Source organism: Streptopelia decaocto (assembly GCF_964273445.1).
Source record: "Streptopelia decaocto genome assembly, chromosome: 2".
Classification (NCBI taxonomy): domain Eukaryota; kingdom Metazoa; phylum Chordata; class Aves; order Columbiformes; family Columbidae; genus Streptopelia; species Streptopelia decaocto.
The window spans coordinates 131591178-131614345 of NC_138655.1; the positions used below are offsets into that span (position 1 = coordinate 131591178).

Consider the following 23168-nt stretch of genomic DNA (forward strand, 5'->3'; position numbering starts at 1 on the left):
TGCCACACCTTCATGGCTGTGCCCCCCGCCCTCCTCCCGCCACCCTCCCAGGAGCAGAACGTTGAACAACGCCTTCCCTTCAGCCTCCCCCCACGCCCCGCTGCCCCGGCGCTCCCACCCACGGCGCGGCCCGGGCCTCACCTTCAGCTCCCGGGAGGCCACACGGGCCGCCAGCTCGATGACACAGCCCACCGCCATGCGTGCCGCCCCGGCCGAGTGCAGCTCGTTCCAAACGGTGTCACTGTCCACCTGAGCAAACAGCCGGCCCCGGGAGGAAGGCAGGGGAGAGAGGGAGAGGGAGAGGGAGAGGGAGAGCATGAGAGAAAACAAACCCGTGAGGGAGGGCTGGCAGCGTGACAGCCCGTGTACAATAACATCAGTCTTCCGTCCTGGCCAGCTGAAAGGCCTTCTGGACATGGCTTTGCTTATGCTTTTTCTCTGCACGGGCTTCTCCAATGGAAACACATTCCTGTCATGCCTCGCTGCCATTCCCTGTTTAGATTTCTCATTACAAACAGTGTTACATCGCCAAGCCGGGCCGGCTCATCGGCCGCCAGATGCAGCGCGCCAGGTCCTCACACTGGTGGGGGCACGGGGACCTGCCAGCTCTGGGACCAAGTGTCCAGCGGGGACAGCCACCCCTGGCTACAGCAGCCACCACCAGCAACTCCAGCGACCAAAACTCACCAGGGGCTCGGGTCATCACCCCTTTTTTTTTTAAAAAAATAAGGGCAACAAACACTCATCTTTCCCACCCAGGCAGAAGCAGTTTTTAAATGACCAAAAATCAGAATAATTAATTGTTTGGATCATTTTCAGTGCCATTATTGCCATAGACAGAAAAGAAAATTAAATAAAATGAAGTTCGATGAACTAATAAATTTTGGCTTGAAGGGCTTTAGATCCCACTTTGTAACAGATGAATGTGTTACTCTAAAGCAGAGAAAATTATCTTTTGTTCCTTCTAAATGAGCAAGTACAACATGTAAAACATTATATAAAACAGAAGGATAAAATATTGTAAAGATAAAATATTATAAATGACATATTATAAAGATGGCTATGCAGCTGCTTTACAGCTTAAATTGGTGTGCTCAAATTTTATTTTTGAAATCTATTTTCAGTTACTATTTGCAGAAACATACAAAAAAATACAGGTGAAATGTTTTATATTCCATATATGATACTTTGCCAAGCAGACATGATGGTGTGAAATAGTCTGAAAAAGTCATCCAAAGAGACAGCCAGACTTTCTTGACGCTCCATGGGAAGTGCATTTAATTGTATCATACTGTACACATTCATCATGAAAAATGTTTAGGAATAGACAAAACACTGTAACAGATGCTATTTGGGTAAGTTCCAAGCACATCGAGACATTTTCAGTTTGAACCAGAAGCTTCTGTTCCTAATTTCTAAAAAAAAAAAAAAAAAAAAAAAAAAAAAAAAAAAAAAAAAGTAATCAAGTAATTGAAAATGGATGCAACTGGATGCAACTGCTACTCAACTCTGGAGGTTATGAGGAATTTCTCTGATTAGTCATTTGAAACAGAAAGAAGCTTGATCTTCTCTACACCTGTCAAATGTCTTCACCATTACTGTTACAATAATATTATGTTTCAACCTACTAAAGTGATCTTATTTTTCAGTGTACTGGACCTGAGTTTTCTCTCATTTTGATCAGATTTGTGTGCATGCAGCAGAACTAATGAAAATAGTTCGTATCCACGGTAGACCTGAATAAGAAGACTGGATTTCGCTTGCAAAGTTTAGAATAACAGTAATAACATCACACTGTGTTTTCATCTGAGAAACTCAAAATGTTGTACAAACACAATTAAGCATCATCAGCTTGATACAGGATGATTTATTGTATTTGTTTTGCAGATTGGTAGCTTGAAATATAAATAAATTAAGTAGCTTTCCCAAAGACACACAGAAATCAATAGGTAACTAAGAAAATTACAACAAGAAATAAGAAAGAAACCAAGTTGTTAAAAAAAAAAAAGTTGTATTTAACATTAGGCAGACCTTCAAGTTGTCTCTCAACTGCTTTAAAGCAACTCTGAATCAGTTTTCATTTTAAAAACAAATAAGGAGATAAGTAAGTAGAGGTCATTGGTTAAATCAATTTAATCAAACTCTAATAAAGTTTGAAAAATACTGTGCAATACTTTAAATAAAGAAGTATCAACAAGAGAGCTGGGAGGGAGTACTGTCTTACTATTTTTATGGCTAGCAAATTAAGGTTAACATGAAGGAGTGGCTGATGAAAATGATTCAATGGCAGCTGCTCGGTACACCAGGGCACGAGCAGGAGCCTGCATCCTCAAAGGGACTATGATTCATTTCCAGGAAGGTCGATTAAGTTAAAATTGTAACCACAGCTCGAGAGTACCCACCCTTCAAGACAGTTGTCTGCTCTGACACATGAGACGGCAGACTCTCCAACCACCGAACACTGAGTATTGGCCGGTATACAGCATTTATCATTTTTTTGCTTTCAGCTGAGTGTGAGGAGACTGAACTGGGACAATAAGACCAAATATCTTCCACTAAAAATTTTCCCTCATACCACTTGAATGACTGCTACCTAATTTTCACAGAATCACAGAACGTTAGGGATTGGAAGGGACCTCAAAAGATCATCTAGTCCAATCCCCATGCCAGAGCAGGAACACCTAGATGAGGTTACACAGGATTGTGTCCAGGCGGGTTTTGAATGTCTCCAGAGAAGGAGACTCCACAACCTCCCTGGGCAGCCTGTTCCAGTGTTCCGTCACCCTTATTGTGAAGAAGTTTCTTCTCATATTTAAGTGGAACCTCCTGTGTTCCAGTTTGTACCCATTGCCCCTTGTCCTATCATTGGTTGTCACCGAGAAGAGCCTGGCTCCATCCTCGTGACACTCACGCTTTACATATTTGTAAACATTAATGAGTTCACCCCTCAGTCTCCTCCAAGCTAAAGAGACCCAGCTCCCTCAGCCTTTCCTCGTAAGGGAGGTGCTCCACTCCCTTAATCATCTTCATGGTTCTGCACTGGACTCTCTCCAGCAGTTCCCTGTCCTTCTTGAACTGAGGGGCCCAGAACTGGACACAATATTCCAGGTGTGGTCTCATCATGGCATAGTAGAGGGGGAGGAGAACCTCTCTCGACCTACTAACCACACCCCTTCCAATACACCCCAGGATGCCATTGGCCTTCTTGGCCACAGGGTCACAGTGCTGGCTCATGGTGATCCAATAAAAATGGGAAATCAGGAAACAAAGCAGTGTTTCCTGAGGAATTTTCAAAAAAATGCCACCTAAATGTACATAGGAAATTCAAGATATTTTAGCTGATCTCTTGGGCATGGTACATATGACAAATGGTAGACCCTCAAATCCAGGAGTTGCCAACTGAAGCTGTGTAACTTAGTGTAGTTATTATAGCACAAGAAAACTAACATAAACATATTAATAATTATCCTGGAAAGGCACAGTATTACAAACTTAAATGTCAAATTCAATTTCATGTTAACACAAAATTTAAGACTGAATTTTTTGAGGAACATCTGATGAAGAACTGCCTAGAAAAACTTTCATCACACAGCCAATGCTTTAGCTGTAACTACTGGAAAATGCCATTTCACTCCATTTTATATCTCTATTAGTGCTATGTATTGCCTTAAATGTTTCAGGTGTTTAAACAGATTTTCTTTTAGTGATACTCAATGTTTACATTGTAAATCACTGATGAAATACAGTGATACAAATGGCAAACCCATTAAAATTACAGTTTCTAGCTGGCCCACTTGTCAAGCTATATATATAAAATGTAGCAATGTAAAATCCTACTAGATATGCTTTTCTTTATTCCCATTAGATTAAATGGTTGGATTTTATACAAGGGAATAAGATCAGACACTGGTTTCTGGTTCTAGTTCATGTAAATATCACGTGTATCTGACGGTCTATCTAGATGCTGAGTATGCATGAATTTGTGACAAATGTGATGCTGTCTGAATCACAGACTATGAAAAAGTCAGATGGAATTTTATAAGAGGTTATTTTTGTTCTGCAAGTGATTTGGAGCAGCTGAACCATTCAGTGAAAACCCTGTCTTGATTAGGAATTTTTTTTCAGAAAATGTTAAACAAGATTTAGAGAAAATACAGCATTTGTAGTTTTATTCTAACACAGAATCTTACCCCTTTTTTCTGCTTAATTAGATACATTATTTTCATTTAAGAGTCCTTTAAAAATTGTCAGGGTAGGAAAACATTATGAATGTCCAACCACATGAAAAAGAAAAAAAATCTAAAGCATAATAGTTTCAGTGTTAAACTATGAGCATATTACACATTTTGTTATCAAAAATCCTATCACTGCTGCAGCTCTTCAAAGGATTGTGCGTAGAGAGCACCAAGAGCCAGAGAACACGAGCCCTATCTGAACACTGACTTTCTAACACACATATGGATTTACTTCACTCCGAGTTTCCTGAATGAGCACTGCAGGTTGTAGACTTTTTCAAGCACATCTCGTATAGCTCAATCATTGGCATGTGTAGCAAAGCTAATACTCTGTAAAGCTACAGATGATAGAAATTAAGCTACCTGTCCCTGAAGTGGATGTGGAGGCATTAAAGAGGAAGCGAATGACTTAAGTGAAAAGAAATGTAGGTAACTTTTCTTTACTGAATGCAACTTATGTTTCGAGCCCTGTGTGCAGAAATTCCCTGCTTTGCACTACAAAAAGAACTTGATAGGAATGCTTCCTGCAAGAAATATCTATGTGATAATTTGACTTTCACAGTGAAGACTTTAAGCATACTAAAAACAAGCTAAGAAACAAGAAGCTTTGCAGCAGAGATGTTTCAGCAGATAGAAAGCTTGTACTGTACCCCCTCATGGCTGGAATATTGCATGTTAAGGAAGACTGACTATAAAGTTTGAAAGTTACCAACTCCTCATATTGTCCTCAGTTTGTGGCACGTGCATGTGAAGGTGGAAAAAAGGGATATGTAAGTACATCTGAGAGACTGTTAACTTAAAGGCCTTTCTGAAATCACCACAGTTGCTGAAACTGGAAATGTTACTTGTCCTGCTATTTACATTTATCTGGAACCTACCTCAGGGAGGCAAAAAAGTGGCACGAATAGTAATTCTAAATAATTTTTAAAATATACTTGTAATTGCCTTTTGTTTTACCTGTCCCTTCCCTGGCTAGAGAATCTCTTCACTCATCCTCTGTTTCAGTCCTCCTTCCTCTGGAAACCTCCTGTGATCTGCCTGATGATCACTGGGTCACTGTTCTGCTGACCAGAGATTCTGCTCACAGTTTGACACACCATTCCATTTTTCATACCCTGTGTGGTGTATTCACCTGGGTGAGTTGTTTCTCTTTCTTAAATAATTATTGTAAACTCTGAAGTTGCCTTAAATACACATCCACTGATAAATATATGGCAATATAAAAGAGATCCCATGCTACTGCTTTGGGATGGATTCTGACAAAGCATCCTAGAGCTTGCCCTCTCTCTCTCAAACACACACACACACACAATTCGTGATTTAACATAAATCCAGCTTCCACAGTGGAATTCTGCTTTAACTTCTAGAAAGAATTAGAAATATACTGAATCACTCATCTGGCTCTGGATTCTCTGCACAACTGTTGCCATCATAAAAATCAAAACCAGTCCTCCTAGAGTTACGACATGTCCCTCCCAGGGATGCTCTACTTATTATCTGAAAATAGCTCAAAAATGCAATCTGTCATCTACCTTTTCATGAAAATTTTGACCTGTGATGATCCTTTGATAGCAGTGATTGTATCCTATGTGTCCAATGTCCTGAACTACAAACAAAAAAGTAGCAGTTAGTTGCAGTAGTTTAGAGTCTTTGCCCATTATTTAAAAAGCAGAGGTTGGGCTCAACTGTTCTTATAATATATGGAAGTTAATTCAGTATGCATTTCAGATGGATACATTTCAACACAAATCTGGAAAAACTACCACATAAAAATACTGTCCTTTGATATAAGTGGTTATAAAATCAAGAAGTAAATAAAATCTAGTCAGCTAGCAACAGCATAGCTATATGTAGTAAACAAACTGATTAAACTGTGAGAAATAATATAGGAGAGTACAGACCTCCTCAATGATACTGCAATTAAATAAAACTTGTGTATTGCAGAGTTAATTACTGTGCTTTAACTTTAAAAGCATTCAGAGTCTCACACTCTTCTACTTACACCAGAGCAAATATGTTTGCATCACTGTGTTTTTTAAATTATCTGGCATGAAAATAGAAATCAGATATTTTCCTGAAGTGTTGTAGCCTCTAAAAATTGTGTGTGGCATCTTGCTACCACTTCCAGCAAGGAGTCTGTCATTCTTGGAGACAGTTGGTGCCAGTAAACACTAGCACATAAGTTTGGGATACTTTGCTCCTGACCATGAGCAGTGCAGCTTCCCAGGTGCCACACTCAAAGCTCTCACCTCCCACTCCTACACATGTCCTGGTGGTCATCCATCACCTCTGTGATTTCCACTAAGAAGCAAAAGGTCCTCGATGTGCTTCTCAGCTGCTGTTTTATCTCACCATGACTAAAGAAGCGAAGGTGTGCAGACTATCTCCAAGGGACAACGTCTAACGAATGGCCTGTCAGCCATGTCTTTCATTAAGGAACAAAGGAAGAAAAGTTTACATGGCTGACGTCTCTTCAATAAATCCCATATACAGGAACCGTGTAAAAGCAGGCTTCTTCAGGGAAAATATGTACAGTAAACTTACTTTATTTTTACTGTTATTTTCCAGCCATATTAGAGATTTGTCCTGTCAAAGTTGTTTCCAGCTGCTTTAATCTAAAATGCCTGCCATAAAGAGTACCCATATTTTCTTGCCTACCAGTCTGGTTTACAAATTAATTGTGAAGGGGATGTGATGTTTAGGCTCCAGTGGGATGAGTAGTTCAAAGGATCTTCACAAATCATTGCTTAAACAAAAAGGGTGGAATTTACTTGAGCTTGCATTGGTTTCTCTGTTGTGTTTGAGTAATTACAGTAGGAGAATTTGTCAGCAATAGTATTCATGGAAATTGACTTCTAACTGAGGTTATTAATTCTGCCCACAAAACCCTCTTTCAGGGCAAGAATAAGGAATGTGGACAGTACATGTACCCACCATCTGCAGAATATTTAACATTTTTAAAGTTTTACCTGTTAATAGTGACCTAATTTATAAAGCTATTATAAATCAAAGCCAATTTTAAGAAAATAATCAGAAAAAAAATAATCTAAGTAAAAATTAGTAATTGAATGCCTAGCAGAGTTGCTGATGTTAGTAGTCAGCCATTGTTAAAAATATAGCACCCATACTACTGTACAAATGGAATTCACCTCGAGGTTTGTAAAAGAACAAGTAAATGTGTGAAGTATGTATTGAAAAATAAATATCTTTATATTCAAAATGAGAATCAGAAAAGAATCCTGCTAAATCAAGCAGAAGCCCAAATAGGGTATCTTCAGAAGAAGTAGTTTGATTTGGTTACTCTCTTAAACTGAGTTTTATGACAGGCATTCAGAATCTCTAGGTCTCATAAAGCATACATGAGACACCCTAAAGGACCTGAAAGCCTTAGTGAAACAGTGCTGTGTGGATCATTGGTAGGGAAATGAAGGGAGGATAGCATGGATTAGATGTGGATTAGAACTCGTTTTTAGAAAAAACTCATAAATAAAACACTTAGGCCCAGGTTCAAGTCTCAGATATGTGGCATATATCACCAGATGCTTGTAAAAATGTTACTGCACTTTCAGACGTAGCCCTGAGCACTCTATTAATTTAACTTGACATTTGTTTTAGTATTTAATGGATTAGTGTGTGAAAATGCTTGCACAACTGCCTTCTTATGTTTGATCATGCAGTTTCCAGGAGTTCATGGGCAAATAGATAGAATGGTCTGAAGCTGGTTGTAATGCGTACTGTTACAGAAAAGACAACTTTTGTGTGCAGAATTCAGGCCTTATTTTTTAAAGTCTGATCATTTGCTGCTGAACACATTTTCGCAATACACAACATTTCAGCTTTTTTCTGGAATTTAGATGATCTTTATGTTAGAGGCGACCATGGAGCTATGCTAGAACCTAGTGTTTATTCAGATAAGCAACACATGAACATTTCCTCTTCAGAAAGCTTTTCTGTCCATCTTGGGGACTAAATTTTATCAATAAATACATGATGTGTTTTTAAAGTGCAAATGTGAATTCTGCTTTAGTTACAGAATTCCTATCAAATCCATATGTGTCTGTGTGATTGAACCTGGGGAGAGTGAATAATATTAGTAAATTGTATATGACACTATTTCACTATTTACATTTAACATATGTATATATATATATATATATATAAAGTGTTTCATATTCTGTCAAATAAGAAGGTTTCTTTGCAAGATGCTGGCCTTTGGCAACACAACAGTTTTTAGGAAATGTACAAAATTAGACCTTTAAAGGTTTGACTTTATGATAGCTCATTAATTTCTCAATAGTTTCCTGTGTTCCATGTGCTGTATCTTTGTTTACAATTTGAATCTGGTCTAGCACCAAGCAAAAAAGGTCCTCGGTTAAAAAGGGTGAAAAAAATATTATCAGCTCCATAGTGTGAAGAGATTTTTTCCTTTTTTGTGGCCATGGTATTGATATGCTAAATGTGGCGTTCCTTCCCTGCCAGAGATAAGACACCATTGCACTTTCCAGATCCACATATGAAGTCTCTGTACCTCCATAAAGGAGGAGTATCTGTTTCCTGTTCTGATCATCCAGACTCACACTTATTAACTTACTTTTTTTCTAAGACGTATGTGCCTAAAATTGTCAACCTAGCTACTTCAAGTCCCTGTCAATGAAGGAAATTAAGCACCTCCAGTCAGTTCTTCTGATCTTAGGTGAACTGACTCGTGCTCTAGCAATGCACATGGCTCTCTAATGGTTATACAGGCAAGCAAGGGTGGTCAGGGTCCTGCTTTGGCTGTTTCAGTAATTTGTCTAAAGTGAGGTATGTGAAGCTGGACAAGTGAGTCTTCAGACAGCTGTTGTTCTGAGCTAAGAGTAAGTAAATGTGCAGTTTTTCTCTCATTTCCCAATTTCTTCTTCAGTTTGCCCACTCAAGGAAGCTGTGAGCTGGTCAGCTAGAAAGCCTACAATTCTGTATGCATGAGAGCTTGACTAAAACGTAATGTCAGTTGGTCCATTCCTACAAAACATAGTCCACTGAAACAGCTGGCTCCCATGAATTGCCAGAACCGATAGGGTGTATTACCTAAAAAGTGCATTCACCAGAGTGGCTGGGAGCACGTTACACACTCATTCCCTCATTCTGTGGCCTAAATATGTTTATCTGGAACTGCACAAACTGTCTGAGCATGCAGACACTTAAATGCTCCAGGATGACAAACCTGCAGCCCTTGCTCTGGTCCCATCCCCACTGGCCTTAAGTTGTGCCTTGGGGTGGTACTAGGATGGCCTTTTTGGTCATGTATTTTTATGATTTCTGCAGAAAATGACACACAGTCAATGCTGTGTAACTGTGAGTCCTAAACAGTTAGTGTATCAATTGAAGAAAAATGTGCCTGTGAGGTTGTTTTGACTAAATCTTGGAATTTCTTTAGGGATGGTGTAGTTGCCAGAGAGGCTTAGGAGGCAGACCAGTCTTTCATTCCCAGAAGTCTCCCGCAATCTGCTCAAAAATATTATAACTGGCAAAGTTCAGTAGGTTAATAAGGCTACTCAGGCAAGTAGTTTCAATTGATAGGTTAATATATTAGCAGTGGTGATTTCAGAGTGAAAGACATCATATTAATTAGCTGAGATTCTAGGAAAAACAGATTGTTTTCCCCAAACCAGGAAAAATACATAGTTTTGGTTGATATTATGCACACACTATACCTATTTTGGGACAGCCTGGGATACAGGGGAAGGACACAAGTTTATCGGAATACCTGAGTGGAGGTGATGTTTAATTTGAGTGCTCAAACCATAGGCACTTCTTTACAGCCAGATTTGCAGGCAGATATAAGGAGACATCCCTAAGCAGCCTGGAACCTGAAATCTACTACAAGGAGACAATGCCATCACCAATACTTTCTTAATTTTTACACTATTGTACCATGGTAATGGAGCTAGGTAGGTACCATTAGCTCTTATACAGATAACAGGAATGAAGAGCCATAATGTGTAAAGGCTGAAAATTCTTCCTGGGCCCAGACTGAGAAGATCAAGGGAAGGAGCAAAAGATATGAGAAACAGCAGAAAACAATTTGTTGCCTGGATGACTTACTAAAATTGTATAACAGTGAAATCTTGCCTTTCTTATTGCTTTTGTTCCTGTGTGGTCAGGATAAAAAGCAGTACTGTCCAGCTACCACAGCAAGGAATGCCAGGAAGAAATTCAACATCCACAGAATGTTAATATTTTGTGATTTTTGTAAAAATGTAGGGAGTTTTTATAGCTTTACAGTCTATTCAGCTCACTAAATATTTATTCGGCAAAAGTTCGATTTCTCACAGGGTGGTGTTCCCCCCCAGCTCCTCCTCTTGCAATTCAAAGACCTGACTTTACATGTTACAGGTTTGGAGCAGTGTCTTTGGAGGGTGGGAGGAGAGCAGGGGGGATTGGATAACTGCCCAATTTCATATGATAAAAGTGAAATTCTCTGCTGTCTGCAGGACAATCCCCAGGGAGCAACGTATGAAACCCAAACTTAAATAAAATCATATCCTGTTTGCAAACATCATATTCCCTTTGCTTCTCGGTAATCTGGACCCATAAACCCCAGCACAGCTTGAGAGCCCATTCCTCATCTAAACAAATGCCATAAGCCCCTTTATACTTTTACAACCATGTCAGAAAATAATATTGACTGCCAATAGTGATGTGATTGGAGTTGCCTCCTCTGAGCCATAAAAGAAGCAGTCTGTTATCAATTTCTCTAAATGCATCAAGGGAATTATGGGTCGGTTCAGTTCCAAGTTATAAATGACAATTCAAAAGCCGCAGAAGTGTTTGAAGCTAGGAGCCGATGATGACATTATCATAAAAGACTGCTCTTCTTTGCTTTTGTGGGTTTTTTGCCTATCAACTAGACAAAAAAATATGGCTGAGAAATGACTTCAAGATTTCTTCACACAGCAGCAGGTCAAACAGGCAGGAAAACAATCACTATTTTTAGTGACAGACTGAGGAAAGGAGATGAAACTTAGTGCCATTAAAAGTAGATTTCTGCTTCTCTTATTGTCATTTTCACAGCACAACAGAGGTGGAAGAATTGAAATAGATGGATGCATTGATCAAATGATCAGTTATAGCTCTAGCAGCTGTTTACAGATGAAAAATTGTGGAATGGTCTGATAATCCACAGAACCAAAAAGTAATTTCTGATTATTCTCCCCATTTGGCCACTTCACCTGCAATCTACCCACCTCTCCTGGAAGCCTGTTCACATTCCAAACCTCTGACCAGCTGCAAGAAACCATCTCTTGTTATTAAAACTGTTGGCTGTAGAGCTGCTATTCTCTCTCCAACACAAGGAATTGCATCCCCCCCGGTATTATTATAGAATTCTTTAACAACAGTTGGTTCTGGAACAGCCTTAAGCTTGAAAAAAGAATAAAAAGCATTATTGCAAGAGAGAGGTCCCATATTCAGTGACTGTTGTACTGCTGACCCTGGGTAGTCCTCTGATAAAAAATTAACCATCATTGCAAGAAAACCTGTAATGGACAAATTTAGGAGGTTAGATTTAGACAACTGTTAGACCTGTTCAGTTTGGTTGTCAGGGTGAAACAGCTTTGTGCTCTTAGATAAGAGAGCTAATTATTACTTAGATAATTTCCTATAAAACTATAAAGTTTATTGTTTGATTTCCTCTGAAAGTCTAACACATACCAAACCAAATCCACCAGTGACCCTGACATAAACAGTTCCTATCACTACTTGAAAGAAAATTCATACGGATGAAAAATGTTTACAAAGTCAGTAAACAGTAGCTTTACATGCATTTTGCACTGGTACAAAAGATTTAGAACCATGATGGAACAGGATTAGAAAATATTAGTTATGGACACTGCCTCTTGTTTGTTTTTCAAAATTACTGGGAAAACTTTATTTTACTGTAACTGTAAGTAATCTCCAAAGAACATGATCCCTGATCTTGACTGATGTTTATTTGTGCTATTAGAAAAGAGATAACAATGAAACAATATAGTAGAATTTGGGGTTACAAAGGTTTGTCAGACCTCTGTTTGAGAACAATGCAAGCCATCCCAAACTCATGCTGATAAAGTCTTTATAGCTCATCAGCTGGGATGTCTTCAATGCCTGTGGAGTCCTAGGCTCCAGTCCTTGCTCCAAGAGCAGTTTCCAGTTCATTCAGTGATTCTTTAATGTGAAATATAGAAGCTGTTTGTGGAGCAGTGGCTCAGAGCTAGGACTTCACATTATTTATAAATGTATGATAGGTAGATCATAGCCTTAGCTACATGGGCTTTATCCTACTTATGCGCAGTCTTACTGGCCCAGTGCTATTTCAACAGTGGCACAGCTTCAGTGTGTGATGTGAGGGTCCCCAGCCAGGAACAATCTATGGTAACAATGTCCACTAAGAGATGTGAGCTCTAATATTAAATCCAGCCTGGCAGTGGAGAGAAATGAGCCTAGGTTTTCCATTTCCTATGTGGGTAGTCTAACCATTAGTCTATTTAGTAATAGAAGAGCTGCATTATAACAGCCAGCAAGGTCCCCTTATCATTAGAAGACAATTGGACCAAAGAGCTCTGAAAACCATTATTCAAGAGGCAGCCATAAAGTCTCCTGCAAGAATGGAAGTCTTTCTGGTTTTGTTTTTGTTTTTGTTTTTGTTTTGTTTTTGGTTTTTTTTGTTTTGTTTTTGTTTTTGTTTTTTTAATACTTCCTCGCTGTATTTTTCAGAAAAAAAAAAAAAAAAAAACAAACCAAAAAACAAACAAGCAAGAAAGAAAAAAAAAATGAGAACAAAACAAAAAAATTAACGCTTCTATCCCTCCTTAAAATCCTTGCACAAACTATTCGTACTGCTTTACATTGATTATTGCTTTATAACCCTCAATTAAGTGGAAAGATACAAATTAGCAATGCTGTTTCTTTCTTTGCACCATCATTTTTGAAAGTAAACTTAAGAATTGCTTTCCTCACAATTTGAAGCAGTTCCCTTTCCCAGAGCTCCTCTTAACCAATAGACAGCTAAATATCATTGAAAAAGACCTCCTAATCTGATTATTTACCTTGAAAAAGGTCATAACCCATTCCTTTAAAAGAGCCCCACAGCAAGCCTGACAATAATAACATGTAGAAAGGCAAACCAACTAGAAAAAAAATAAATAAAAGATCAATTTCTACAACATGTTCTTTAATCAAATTTCCATTATTTTAAATAAGAAATAAAGCAAACAGACTCAAAAAATGTAGATAAATTTAAGTGCTTAAAAAAATGAAGTTATCTTGAGCATCTCTGCCTTGTGTTACATTTCAAATAGAATATGTACTTTCATTAGCAGAAGGATTGCAAAGCATATTTCTATTCACAATTTTTAATACCACAATAACTTGTTTCATAGAAAAATCTTATACATTATTTTTCAAAGTGTACCACAGTCCTATTTACTTGCCAAAACCCTCAAAAAGATTTGTGAAGAAATTTTACATCAGCTTCTCTTTACTCAGAAGCCTGAACAACATTTTTTATCAACTTCATCCTTGTCCAATTTTCTCTAAACTTCTCAATAACTTCAACAACAGCATGAAAATATACCTTTTTTTACATATGTGCATACATGCGTGTGTGTGTGTGCGCATATGTGCCCATGAGGTGCCTGTGGACATACATGTCTGTCTCAATATGTAAAGTTAGCTGATCCACACACAAATTGCTAGTCACCAAATTTTAGGCAGAATCCTCAGCAAGCTCAGTCCACAGTAGAGGAGCTGCAATAATTGCCATTTCCTCCTCATTCTTTGTTCCTTAAGTCATAGTTCAGAAATCCTCAAAAATTACTAAATACTGACAGCTAAAATGGAATTTTTCTTTTTCTTGTATTAAAATCTTACAAAATTAGTAGTTCTTCTGTCAGGTATGTCATAATAAAATACCCTTCTATAAATAACACTAGTATGGTATGGAATTTATCTTTTGTGAAATGTAAAAGTAAATAAAACGTTAGAAAGTTGCATTGGAAGTTGACCTCCAGAGACTGTGCCTTTATTCCTGCATACTCAGAAATAGTGAAAGGGAACTAAAAGACATACGCATCATCCAGCCAGCTCATCAATATCTGATATATCATCATTAAACTTTGATATTGCTGACATCAGAAAATAGCAGTCCCAGCTGGACCAAAAGTATAGAATACTTTTGTGTACTTTTGTGTACATGAAAAATTATTTCTCCCTGGTGTTGTCTTTATTGGAATTTAATAGGACCATGATACCAACATAGGTAGAAATTCTCCATTCTAAATGTTTTTCAATAATTTATGTTAATTCCTTTACCTTGTGTTACAACAAATTTTTGTTTGCAGTATTTTGTCTACTGTGTCCTAATATTGACAAGCTTGTATTATATTTCAGAATGAATCAGTTTTGAAATAGGACATAAAAATGCTCAAGTAATGTATTAGTTTCACAACACACAAGTTATTAGATAGTAGCTAGTGACCACTTAGCATACTAAATGTCCTTTCTGAGAAATGTGAAGCCATGTTTACCTTTCGACAGTACACAAAACAGCTTCTCCAAAGCTTATTCTGCTGTAACAATTACATACACATTACTTTCCTCAAAAATAGAGCTTGTGAGAAAAACCTGAAGTCAGACAATGAAGAAATGCATACATTACCACAAAATCTAACTGTTCCATATGCTTATTGTGATGTACTGTCTTCTGTGTCTTGGAAAACACAGTATGATAATGGCTTTTTATCAGTTTCTGAAGACTTTGAACTGAAAATGCAATAGTGCTAAAGAATTCATGAATGAATACATATGTTGTGTGCTGCCCCTCTTGTGAAAAAGCAAACCTCTACTTACCCCAAGTCCCCCACAAGGCAACAAGGAAAAGAGTTTTTGAGACACGTTTCCTATATATTAAAGGAAAAAAAAAAAACAAACAAACAAAGAAAAAAAAAACACCATCATTTATCAAAAAGACATTTAAACACTGGAACAGTAATCACTTTTTACAGTAATTCAGATTTGGCTATCACATGCTGAAAATGCCATATATTAGAATAAAAAATATTAATAGCATTTAGAAAGCAAATCAGCCATGGGACATTTACGGCAGTCTTTTGCAATGACAAATCTTAAGATTGGTAAGCAGCAGTTTCAAAGGACTATAATGATCAAATCTCCACAGAAAGTCACCCTGAACTAGGGTGACTGGTCATCCTGATATCTGTAGCTGATAAGCATCTTGTCTAAGCGAGTCGGCTTCTTCTACAGCCAGTGGAGTGCGGCAGGCACCTCTGCCCAGCCTAGATGACTAATGGGATGAACTGTGCTTCAGAAGTGCCTGTTTCTTTTCACTGACAACAGAGAGAACCTCATTAAGATGGTATTAAACTGATGACTAATTTCTTAACTTCATCTCTCCAAAAAGTTTTTCCTTTGAAAATCACAGCCTTAGTCTTCCTACCTATGCAGAAATACTGTTCTCTTCATTTACATACCATCAATGAATATGTTAATATTTTTAAAACATAAAACAAAATAAGACTTGTGTCGGTATTACTCTGTAAATACATTCTAGTAAAGGGAACAGAAACTTAATAGGCTTTAGAATCTAATTTCTAGCTTATTTTGCTCTATACGTTAGATAATGTAATAGGATTTAACTTCATATTTATACTCACTTTTTATTCATTCATGTTTTCTTTTTTTATACCACTAAACTCTCTGTTTGTCTTGATAAGGACAATATGAAAACCGGGTAAGGATCTCAGGATTTGATGCAGTTCCTAACCCAGTATGTAATCTGATCCTAAGGCAGCTGTGGAAGAGAACACAGGCTTTTCTCCCCACCGTATCACAGAACTAGCTTTGTAACTTTGCCATCTGGAGGAAACGTTAGATAGTGAATCACTCAAGTTACCTAGAGGAGCCACTCATTGTTACAGAAGGGGCGAACACTGCAGTTACTCATGTTTAGCAGGTGACAATGAAATGCATAAAGACAATTATAAGTCATCATCTTTGAAGTACAAGAGACCAGACTGTAAGTCTGAGATGAAGAAAGTGCTTTACACTTTGAGTAAAATCCAAGATGCATTTTTAACCAACTAGAGACCTTTGATCAGTTTGCACAGTGAGCAAGAGGAGCCAAACAAAACCTCCTGTGGAGCTACCAGGGGAAATGCAGGTGCAGCAGCTACGCAGATGATTCTCATACTGTGAGTCCTAATGGCCCCAGACATGCAAGGAAATGCTGGCTGCAGGAGATGGTCAGAGCAGAAGTACAGGAGGAATTTCCGGATCTCTTGCTAAGCAGATCCAGGGATCAATGTGAACAGCAATTTTTCAGTTTTTAGTGGGGAGAAGATCGAAAAGTCTTGAGCAAAAAACTAAAAAATTAGTGCTGTTAAGGTGACAGGAGAAAATAATGGAAACATAAGCTGTAATTTGAGGTAAAATAATGCATTTTTTGCACATTGAATAACTAGACCTTTTTTCTTAAATTCCATTGCAGAGTTGGGACATAAGAGAGAACAGATGAATTCTCATTTATCTCCCTGCAGTTGTGCACAACATGCCTGGTAAACACAATTAAAACCAACAAACACAAAGTAAAAACAGAAAAGCAGATGGTGAGGAAGGACACTAAATTCAATCAACAGATAGTACTAAACCACTGGAAAGAAGAATGAAGCATTTTCAGTGTATCAAGAAACCTGCCAGGATACTCAGTTCTTATTGCATGATAGTCAAAAAAAGAAGATAACAGGCTTTGCAGAACAAGAAAAACATTGAGATTTCATCAGAAGAACAGAGAGGAAAGGTTCTACTAAGAGAGAGTGAGACCAACACTCAGCTAGCCCTATAGACAGGAAAGATCTCAAAACACTCTTTTTTTTTAATAAATGAAAATCAGTAGCAGAAAGCAAACCCTGAAAGGGAATCAATGTGAGAATTTCCCATGATGTTTGGAGTTGATGCACCAGCAGAACTTAGTAAATAACAATAGTTTTCAAGTAACACCTTTCCCACCCCAGAATACCTCCAGAATATTAATAAAAAAGATATTGGGATACTTCAGGTAAGACAGAAGACAAATTTTAAATAATCCTACATTTTTGGCCTTGCATCAGGACACAGTTTGTAGTCACCAGCAAATAATTTCAGAATAAAATATCTTTTAGAGAAGATTCAGCAAAACAATTTATTGATAGAGCTAGAAAAATTATCAAAGATATGTATTCTAAAATTTCTACCCACAAGTGTCATAAGAGCTGGTTAATAAAATCAGTGCTGAGGCACCCATCACTGACTGAGGTCAGGGCCTCTACAGAAGTCAAGGAAGCTGCTTCAGAGGTTGACGACTGGGGACTGAGATTCTGATGAGCAGGAAAAGCAATGGGCAAAAACTCTCTTTCAAAAAAAAATATAAAAATTAGAAAATGTATTCATTTGTGAAAGGGCACAGTTTGAGGAGCCTGATTGTTTTCAGTATCATTCCTCACAAACAAAGCCACTTCTGCAAAGTGGTCATTTTTTTCACTAACTTGAAATTGCAATTGCAAAGATGCTCTGTGAATGTATTTTTTAGTTGTACTCTAAATACAGCCTCACTGTCAGAGATTTGTTGACAGCGTATTTCTCACTTTTACAAACTTGTAATCATTGGAAACCAGATTTTTAGAAGCATTTTCTTACTTATGGTTGGAGAGGGAAGAAGCAAACAAATTTGTAAGACCTGTTTGATAATTGTCTCCTCTTGAGTTTATTCAAAGAGGTTTGAAAGGCTGTATCCTGTCACATGAAACCATAATGCAGTGTGACACATAGTCTGTACATTAGTTTCCTTCATGTCAAGACAATGTAATGCAACATAACATGTTGCTTAACACACCACACTGAAATATAATCAGTCAAAAGTTTAACTACAATAGCGCATTAATAGAAGTTGAAGTGATCATTTGGAATAGCTGTATTTGTAGGCCCTGATGTAGGGAAAATAGAGCCAAGTTTATACTCTGAAAGCAATAAGAATATGTGAACTATAACTGTGTGCATAATTCTTACTGATTTCTGTAGTTCATAGTTGCTCCGCTTTGGAGTCTTCCAGAACAGTTTTTTTTCCTGAACTGAAATAAGCATTTATTGATAAGTGGCACATTTCTAGTCCTAGTTGTTCTTAAATTTTATACCTTCAAGTGTTTATTTTCTGTCTGAAAGATACAGAAGTGGCTTGTTAGGACAAAAAAAAAAAAAAGACATTCAGACAATGCAGATGTGCAGATGTACACTTCTGAACAGAGACAGGGAACAAACACTTTCCCGGAGCACAAGTGGAGAACAAAGGGTACCTCTGTCTTTTTGGGTGGGTAGAAGAGTAAGGGAAGGAATTGGTAAGTTATCTTTTTCATTAGGATGCCAAGCCATAACGTGATGGAAAAATTTCTGTAGCAAAAACTGCACTTTCATTGAAATAGAAATGTTTTATGAGACGATGTTGTTATTGATGACATCTTTGATGAGAAACATTTCCCTTAGATTTTTCTTCATTGCTACATATCCTTTTGAATTTCTACACTATACCAAGATGCTAATTTTAATGTCAGGTTTAGTTAGTTTCAACCTCACTGAACTGGGGACAATGAAAGATGGAAGAGTAACAGCACATTTTGGAAAAAATGTAAGAAACAATAAAGATCCTTTATAAAAGTGTCTGGAAGCTCAAATGATTAGAGTTTCCAACCAAAAACCAGGCACACGCAAAAGCACGTGGGAAGGGTGTTTCATTCACTGTCATCCTGGTAAAAGGCCATGTGAGACACAGCAAGAAAACAACCCAGAAACAGAGACAGAAAGGGCAGGAAGCCAAGGATACACTCAGAATGTATGCTAAGAGTGTGATCTTGATATAAACTCAGAGAGTAACTATTTTGGACTAAGTGTCAAGTGAAAAAGGTAAAGAGTGCCGAGTAAAGATCTGTGAGCAAAGAAATGGTTTTCTGAGACTGGATAAACAAAGCTTTCCGTCTATTCTATACACAGGCAGAAATACAGCAAGGATGTCTGGGTCCAATCCTTTTCTAACCTTGTAGCTGTAACTACACACTGCATTTTATATGGTGGTCAACCACTGAGATCCAAGATGGGAACATTATTTTATATTAATGTATGTTGTATTAGATAATGTAAAAATTAATATTAAATGGATCAAAACCAATGCAATTTAAATGAAATACTTGACTCTATCAAAATGGAACATTTTGACAATGTTGATGAATTCAAAATGTTTCCAAATTTTCATTTTGCAGGAATTTAGTGCTTTTTATTGGAAACACTTTTTTGGGTTTTTTTTAAGGGGGATTTCTTACCTCAGAAATTCAAGCTCCCAACAATCTACCATACTGTAAATATTTTTGTTTTGATGTTGCTTTGGCTAAGAAGATGTAGAAACTTACATAGTATTGTGATCAAGACATTTTTCTTATCTACTGTTACAACTCACTGAAGCAACAGTCTGCTTAGTATTAGTTCCCAAAGCAAGATAATTGCTAGCTATTACTAGAACTGTGGCAGCAAATTCTTTTGATGGCTAGTGTTGTTTTTGTTTGGGTTGCACTTCATTACATTTAGCAATAGCTCCACATCTTAGAATAAGCATTATAAAAATAGCTGAGAATTAGTGTGTTGCATCCACTGTGCATCCACATAAAGGGCAGGATTATACTCAGATTATTTCCAATATGCACCACTTTTTTGTGTGTTTCCTTTCACATTCTCTGTAGCAGGTCTGTCAAGTAGATCTGCTTCATGCTAGACTCATGGCAGAGCTCAGTTTAACTCTACTTTGCTATTGTAAAAAGCATATACTGAGCATTGGCTGTGCCTTAAGATATTTGCTATGAAAATCCTGTCAGTTTTGTACTATTCTGTACATCCATAGATCTATTTAATATTTCAATGTGTTTTTCCCCCCCTGTTATTCAGAAACATATCATATCCTGTATAATGGGAAGGCATTAAGGTTCACCTATTAGCAAGATTTAGGCATGGTATCTGCACTCAACATGGCTGAAATAATTGAAATAAAGCAAATAAGAACAGCAAACAAGCAATTCTGACAAGCAAGTGTATATTAAACTCCCATTTTCAAATAAAAGAATACAAGGAGATAGAAGACCAACCATGTTCAAAATTGTTGTTGACCTCCATTGGAGAACAAATTACAGTAAAGGGTTAACACTTTGATGATTTTTGAAGCAAAGAAGGAGAAAATTCTGTTGCTGCTTTCCAGCCTGTGCATTTTGCTAATCTGTATTTGGCTTCCATTGTAACATTCTCCTTCCACATAGCAATGCAGTTGGAAAAAGTGAATTTTTGTCACACTGCTTGCCAAGTATTTAAAACTGACACCAGCTATGACTAATGACAGTGCTGGAATGTGCTGTTCTCAGTAGAATAGAGGCCTGTACAGACCTAGGAGTTTCCTGGGGTCCAGCTTCTGTCTGTTCAGGGGGCTGGTGCCATACAGCAGTGAATGATGTTCAGAGTGAACCAGCTGTATTTCCTCCAGACTGGCTTTTCGACCTCGAATTCGCTGAAAGAAAACAGCAGAGGCCTACAATATTCCACTGACAATATTTAGGGAGAAAAAAAAAAAAAAAGAAAAAAAAAATAAAGGTCCGAAATAACATTTAGTATGATTAATAATGGGTTGAGATTGCGTCATGCAAGAATGTGACACTGATTTGTTTATTAAAGCAATGCTATATGGAAAACAAATGCGTGTGTGGTTTATCACAAATGCCTTGCTTAAGTCTTAGCAGAGTTAATACGAGGTCCCACATACAAGAAAAAGAAAATATTCCGCCTCTTTTCTACATTATATTAAGAGATACAAATGAAAAGGTGAAATATTACTTACATAAGAAAGCTGGCTAGAAAAGTTCTGGTTTAAAGAGTAAAAACTTATTCACACCTGTAAGCTGCAGAAGTGTTCTGAATGAGGACTAATGTTTTTTGCATTACTACTAGTACTTGTGATTTATGCTGTTAGGAAGAACATGATCAGTGAGGAGAGCCAGGGAGAAGAAGAAAATTAAAGTTTAAATTCTCTAATGAAATATATATATATATATATATAAATATATATATATATAAAAATTATTTTTTTAATATTGTATGTTCAATATCCCAGGATCATTTTTGCTGTTACACATGCTGACTCACTTCCTTACATTTTTGTAAGTAGAGTTTGTCTCTTTAACTGTCTCTTTAACTCTTCAGTTTGTACTCTCCCCACTTAAATCAGTGCTTAAAAATATGGGATGTCTTTCTAGAAATTCATTGCTATTTAATCAGTTTAGAAAGTAAGGAAGGTAGGAAAGGAGGAATAAAAGATTGAAACTAACACTTTCTTATTCAGCAGATCTGTTCCTTGCGTGTATTTGGTTACAGCTTGTCATAAAATTCTTCTCTGCATGTGCTGGTGCTGCACAGCCTTTATAGACACAGCAACATGAAGCAATTTTTTTCAGGTTTGGGCCTAATAAACAGCACTGTCAACATGGTTCTGGTCCCAAGATCATCTTTCCTCTTGATATTGGTTATTGTAAAGAGAAAACAGTCTATTTTTAAGGTCTTGAACTCTATTTGCAGAGTTGGTCCTTATGAATACCTGAGGCAAAACCTCTCACAACTTGGATCAGTCCAGTTGTCTGGGTCTATATGTAAACAGGTACAGAGGTTGTCTAAATAGATCATCCTATTTTTAATAGACTGATTAACCTGTTACAGAAATACCACTCAATTCTAGTCTTCTTAGACACTAAGTTATAGTTCTTATATCCATCACCTAGCCATGCACATCAGAAGGCAGCAACATCTTCACTAGGAAGTAATATTATAAATATTAAAGAGAATGTGCACTGCAGAAGAAAGGAACTGCCTAGGAGAGGTCAGAAGCACCATGCAAAATATATATATTTAGCTAAGCACTGACAATTTTTTTCTAACTGATTAGGAAAAATGTCCTAAGAGTTAGATCTAGATGACTGTGGAACAAGCTCCCCCTCAGGGAAATGGTGGAAGCCCTATTTCTTGCAGTCTTTAAAACCTGACTGGATGCAGCAGTGGAAAAAATATTTTAGGGAATGATCCAAGAACTAAATGACTTAATAAACCCTTTTTCATCTCTAATTTCTTCAAGCCTCTCCCAGGCTCACATGAGAATTTGTAGCACACACAGTTGCACAATCAAAATCAGCACATTATGTTACTTCACGGAATCAGTAAACCCTGTAATGGTTCTTCTGGGTCAGATAAAATGTTTTTCTTCACAAGTGAGGTGACTGGTTTCATTTATTTGTTCATCTATTCTCATTAAGGTCTATGTTTCTAATGAGCTGCTTTAAAATATATGCCCAATTCTCCACAGCAAAACTGGGAAGGGGGGCTGGCTTTAGGACAGCAAAAACAAATGTACACTAAATGTAAAGAAGTATTTTATGAAGGTCACATCAAAGGACCTTGAATAAAATACTCTCTAGTCACATATTTTCTACAAATTATATAAAACCTCTTTAATAGATGTTTAAGAGAGTTAATTGCCTGGCTTTTTTAAAAGTTCTGTTAAATGCCATATCCCTTTAGCTATAAAAAGACCCACAGCAGGCTGTTATTCCTACAACAGGGAGCTCTGTGATATCGTATGGAATATAGTGATTTGCACTAACAGAGTAGGGTCTGCAAGTGGCCTCCCCAAAACATTTTGTGAAGGAGCTATTTACTACCCAATATTGCCAGTAAGATTGTTTGGGGCAGAAAAAGGTTGTGCAGAAACAGGTTTGGTGCAGAACTGGAACCCCACCAAACAGGCTGCTCCGGGCAGTGAGGTCCTTGGGACACAGCCAGCAGCAGAGCTGCCAG

At 37.5% G+C, this 23168-nt stretch overlaps 1 protein-coding gene across 2 annotated transcripts in view; it reads right to left on the reverse strand.

Moving 5' to 3' along the window:
- Positions 1 to 23168, reverse strand: part of HDAC9 (histone deacetylase 9) — a gene marked incomplete at its 3' end in the record, with an annotated part of 428033 nt that overhangs the window by 109984 nt on the left and 294881 nt on the right. For both annotated transcript variants that reach the window (XM_082043859.1, XM_082043855.1), the window contains 3 exons: positions 20718 to 20838; positions 15102 to 15151; positions 142 to 249 (listed from right to left, as the gene is read on the reverse strand). In XM_082043859.1, the coding sequence (XP_081899985.1) occupies positions 142 to 249; positions 15102 to 15151; positions 20718 to 20838 (279 nt within the window). The remainder of the gene's footprint in view (positions 1 to 141; positions 250 to 15101; positions 15152 to 20717; positions 20839 to 23168) is intronic.